The sequence below is a fragment of the Genypterus blacodes genome, unplaced genomic scaffold, assembly GCF_046128005.1.
Source record: "Genypterus blacodes isolate CSIRO-AG114 ecotype Tasmania unplaced genomic scaffold, CSIRO-AGI_Gbla_v1 ptg000666l_1, whole genome shotgun sequence".
Taxonomy (NCBI): domain Eukaryota; kingdom Metazoa; phylum Chordata; class Actinopteri; order Ophidiiformes; family Ophidiidae; genus Genypterus; species Genypterus blacodes.
The window spans coordinates 60535-62500 of record NW_027467363.1 but is presented as its reverse complement, the minus strand read 5'-3'; the positions used below and the strand labels follow the sequence as shown (position 1 = coordinate 62500).

At 52.2% G+C, this 1966-nt stretch overlaps 1 protein-coding gene across 1 annotated transcript in view; it reads right to left on the bottom strand.

The window, feature by feature from the left end:
• The window catches only part of trap1 (TNF receptor-associated protein 1), a 6321-nt gene extending 4657 nt beyond the window's left edge, over nucleotides 1-1664 (bottom strand). The window contains exons 1-5 of the mRNA XM_076140545.1: nucleotides 1482-1664; nucleotides 698-877; nucleotides 520-602; nucleotides 256-396; nucleotides 50-121 (exon numbers count right to left, since the gene is read on the bottom strand). Of these exons, the coding sequence (XP_075996660.1) occupies nucleotides 50-121; nucleotides 256-396; nucleotides 520-602; nucleotides 698-877; nucleotides 1482-1587 (582 nt within the window). The 5' untranslated portion in view covers nucleotides 1588-1664. The remainder of the gene's footprint in view (nucleotides 1-49; nucleotides 122-255; nucleotides 397-519; nucleotides 603-697; nucleotides 878-1481) is intronic.
• Nucleotides 1665-1966: the final 302 nt, after the last annotated feature.

Here is a 1966-nt window from a genome sequence, read left to right as displayed (position 1 = left end):
TGTAATGGCAGATAATAACAGATATGTGATGGAAACACAGAATGATCACCTTAGAACCAGAGCGGGCGATCGTGCCGAGGTTTGCCACCAACTCCTCCTGATTCATCCCGACTCCTGTGTCCTGGAAAGACCACAGAGCAGTGTCACCATGGAGCGCAGTGCGTCTTTCATCCACCAGGGGGCAAACTACCTCACAGATGCAAACCAGCTTAGGAGTTTGAACCAAAATGCCCTCGGGGTGGCTGAGGTCGGTACCTGGATGGTGAAGGTGCCCTTGGCTGCGTCCGTCTGCAGGTGGATCTCCATGGTGGCCGCGTCGCCGCCGGCTGTCATCAGTTTGTGCCGCAGCTTCTCCAGAGCGTCGCTGCCGTTGGAGATCAGCTCCCGGATGAAGACCTGGAGGGATCAGACGGAGAATCAGAAATGACTAGGACAGGTCGTTAACAGTTACTAAGTGTTGAGGACCTGCAGGAGACATGTCTCAGTGTCTCAAAGTCTCAGTGTCTCAGCGTCTCTCACCTCTTTCTCTGAGTACAGCGACCTGGCGACGATGTCCAGCAGCTTTTTGGTCTCAGCCTGAAACTCGTGTTTGGAGAAACTACCTGGAGGGATCAGAGGAGGGAGGAAGAGTTGAGATGATGGTGACAGATGAAGACTCACAGTGATGCATGGTGTTCACGGACGCTCGTGGTCTCACCTTGCACAGACTCTGTATCGCTGATGATGGAGTGCAGGGGCTCCTCCTCGGGGACCGGCTCGGCCTCCTGGGTGCTGTAGGGGGCCAGCGAGGTGCGGAGGAAGGACGGCTGCTGGGAGCTGCCCCACCTCTGCTGCTGGCCCACCTGCAGGGCCGACGGTGACCCCCCACTGTAGAGGCCTGGGTGGAGGGAACACCAGGATCTGATCACTCACAACTGAAAACTGCACGAATCACATTGTACTCCATGTTGTTCTGACTCTCTACTGGAGTCTATAACTTAACGGGGCCTCACACACCATCACACACTACAATCCCCCTCCTCCCTGTCTATTTCTCACACTCACACACACACACAATCATCACTGCACCAATAACAATACATTTATTTTCTTTAACATGGTTCATTTATCTATTTTTATTTATTTCGTTGTGGTTTATTGTCGCTGTGTTTAATAACAGGTCTTGCATCCGGGGTCCTTGAACATAACGGCATCATGGAACAGTTTGGTAACCAGAAACCCCGTCCTGTACTTAAAGGACCCTGGTTTACTCTATTACATACTAAATCGACATTCTTCCTTTAACAGAGACGCTGTGGCGGTGAGTGTCAAATATGAACACATATAGCCAACGTGAGCGTCTTTCTCCATGAATTACCGCAACGACACAGAAGCTCAGGCTCCATTCATCTGCGACCTTCAGCGTGAAAACAGTGTGAGTTTGACAGCAGTTGCATCAGCTAGCCGGCTAAGCTAAGCTAGGCTAGGCTAATGTAGCTTACCTCCGCTGAGGGAGCGCGTGACAGTGCGGCCGCTCAGCCCTCGCGCACACGGCGCAAAGCGCGAGGGGCCGAGGGCGAAGCGGAGCAGCGCCAAACAGCGGGACATGACGAGAGGAGCGCGAGGGGGCGAGTGAGCAGGAGAAGACACAGGCGCACGCGACTGCACTGACAGGACCGGCGACGGCGCGTATCGATGACGTTGGCACGGCGTTCTCCAAACTGCCTGACGGGAAGTCCAAATGAATAGTCATTTCGGCGTTAATACAGACGCGCTGCTGCTGCTGCGTGTTTGTAACGGAGATATTAAACCTGCATTTCCTCTGATAACTTTCTTTATGATGTGTGTCATGTGGATTTGTGACAGCACTTTATTTCCACTTCAAGGTCAAAGGGTGGTGACACTACACACAATACAGTAACAAACATTTAAACTGTATTCAACTATGTATCATTAACACATCAGTGAAGAAGGAGCAGAGGCAGAG